The following is a 2,809-nucleotide window of genomic DNA, read 5'->3' on the forward strand; positions in this document are numbered from 1 at the left end:
CATAAAATGTGAGAGAATAGAATAGCTTGGGTGATAAGAGTGATAAAGGATGGTGAATAGGAAACTTATTAAGTAATCATAGGGTGTATTACAAATGTAGAGAGCGGACTGAAACACTTTCTATTTATCAAATGGGTAACGATTTTATTAAACATTTCATATTTTTGAAGTATATATATATATATATATGCTTAATAAATTTCAAATTTTCTGCGTATATTGTGATTGTTTGAAGGGCACTGATATTGGTATTTTTGTCTATTTTGTGTTACAGTCAAGGTTACAATTGCGCATTATGTTATTGTCATTATCATTAATAAACAATAATTAGAAGTATGGATTTGGATTCCTTTATTTATATATGATTCGTGTATGTTTAAAACATTTGAACATTGGATTTTTACTCACCTTTAATTAGTTCTTGTTCTTGCGCCGTAAATTGTTTAATACGATCAACCCGTATTCCTTCCCGTTCGTTAGTCGCCTTGACGCTCTCCAACATCTCGTTCGAATATTGACCCGTTCTGAAGACATCCATGAGAGCACCAAACTAATAATAATATAAAAAGTGATACTAATAAATTACATAGAAGTATATTAGAATTTACCGTTAATTTTCGTGCACGTTCAGCGCACTTTTGATGTTCCGGATTGTTTGGATCTTGTGGATAAAACCACATTGTGTCAACGCAGCAACCTAGTTGCCCTAAAACAGTAGTAGTATACTAACATTAATAAATTATCGTTAAATTGAATAGAATATTTTTTAATCATCAGATTCATTTGCCGTTTTACACCAATGTAATACGAAATCAATCACCTTTTTGTTTTTCTTTAAACTCTGTGTTGTAAATCTTAGATACTTTTGCCATACAAAGTAAACATTGATGAAGTGTTTGGTAATCGGAATATCCGCTGAATGATTTTTCCTGAAAGCCAGGAGCGAAATGCTCGGAACTATACCCTTCAGCGATTAACCAAATGTCAGAAGTTCCTATCCAATGTTTCACCTATATTTTCATATTTGATATCGATCGATTGTAATAAAATATTTCAAAGCATCAGTATTTTTATTTTTATAACCAAAATTTATCTTACTCGGTCTCCAAAATTTTCAAAGCATATTCTGGCGTAATTTTCGTGGAACTCATATGTTGCATTGTTCGTCAGCCCTCCAATAATGTTATAATCTACACCTATATCGTAATGATACATATGTACCTGAAATTATGGTTTACAATCATTATTAATAATTATTGTTATAGTAGGTGATAATTGGTTACCAATGTTATCTATAGTCTAACTTGTCATAAGCTTACATAGTTGTATACAGATAAATAATACAGATGATATCAGAATATAAATTATAATGTAAAAAAGAAAATAACAAATTTTTATGTCGACTCATTGATTGTCTGTTAGTACGTATTGTAATATAATATTATTAATTGTTCATGTATATGTGAAAATATATCCATCGACCGATGGTGTTATAGTTTTCGTGGGAATAACAAATATTTTAAATATTTTTTATTCATTAGGTGAAATTAATTTTTACTTATATTTTTGATTTTTTAAATAAACATATTTTGGGTAAAATTCATTAAGACTATTGGAATATTTTATGGTTAACCTAAAGAAAAATAAAAGATCAATATAACCAACTATTTTGTCTCCATATTTAAGCCAATACAGTTCATAATTAAAAATCGACGTGAACATTTAATTAAAAAAGTACTAGAAGAAATGTATATTTTTTAAAATTAATTTGTCGATTTTCAATAATATCTTTTAAAATTGAATTTAACATTTAACCTGTTAGAGATTATGTGTTAGATAACCTGTTATCAAGAGAGATATAAGTTACTTTTTGTTAGAAATATTAATAAAATATACAAATCTCATCTGTACTATAAATATATATATTTACATAGGTAATATTACATATTATTTTTATTTTTTTAAAAAAATCAGAATTTATTAATGATAAATTAGCCCTGACATATATATTATTTTAAATTTATATAAAATTATATATTATATGTGACACTTATGAGAATGAAATTGTATAGTCTTAAACGTTGAAAAACCTAAGCTTATCTGTGCAACCAAGTATGTATAATTTGTTATTATTAGGTAAAACGTTTTTATTTATTATTCTATTTTTCTAGATTTTCATATATTTTCATAGTATCGCGTCAATAAGTAAATCATTGAAGAAAAAAAAAAAACGATAATATTTACCACTGGTGTTATTCCGTTTTCCACTAACTTATCAATTAGGTTATTGTAGTATTTTATTCCCACATGTCCCGGCAAGTGGTCGTGCACTTCCGGAATGATTCGGGTAGGAGATATGGTAAAACGGTAAACTTTAACCTGAAAATGTAGTTCCAATTAATATTATTCTGTTATTCTGATTGAGATGGTTCCTTGAGTAGGTTCGGTACTAACACCCAATTCTTTGAGTAGTTGGACATCGACGTCTGTTTTGTGGTACGAGTCTGCAGCTATATCTCCGTTGAAATTGAATTGTGCTTCGTCTTCCACAGCGCTCGACGGTACTTCGTATATGGCCATCCCTTTATACATATCCACTAACCTCGGTTCGACGTCCTTCTGCTTAAAATGTTCAAAAACGTGATCTGGCATGTCTATAAAGTATCTGTACCTCATGTTTGCCTGATTTTTATGGAAATAATCATCCCAGATAGTCGGTGTTTTGTCTGAAATAAAGGTTATATTTATTAATATTAAATGTATTATTTTAAACGAAATGGAATTCAGTACCAGTGATTCGATATTTTTT

General features: G+C 28.7%; 1 protein-coding gene across 1 annotated transcript; it reads right to left on the reverse strand.

The window, feature by feature from the left end:
* Positions 1–385: 385 nt before the first annotated feature.
* LOC112681290 (cytosolic beta-glucosidase-like) lies at positions 386–2,721 on the reverse strand. The gene is made up of 6 exons (XM_025551554.1): positions 2,455–2,721; positions 2,245–2,379; positions 1,099–1,221; positions 821–1,010; positions 609–706; positions 386–550 (listed from the first exon to the last, which is right to left on the reverse strand). The coding sequence occupies exons 1-6, from the start codon at positions 2,674–2,676 to the stop codon at positions 401–403; spliced, it is 918 nt and encodes a 305-aa protein (XP_025407339.1). The 5' UTR covers positions 2,677–2,721; the 3' UTR covers positions 386–400.
* Between the last annotated feature and the right edge of the window lie 88 nt (positions 2,722–2,809).

The sequence above is a fragment of the Sipha flava genome, unplaced genomic scaffold, assembly GCF_003268045.1.
Source record: "Sipha flava isolate LNK unplaced genomic scaffold, YSA_version1 18954_pilon_pilon, whole genome shotgun sequence".
Taxonomy (NCBI): domain Eukaryota; kingdom Metazoa; phylum Arthropoda; class Insecta; order Hemiptera; family Aphididae; genus Sipha; species Sipha flava.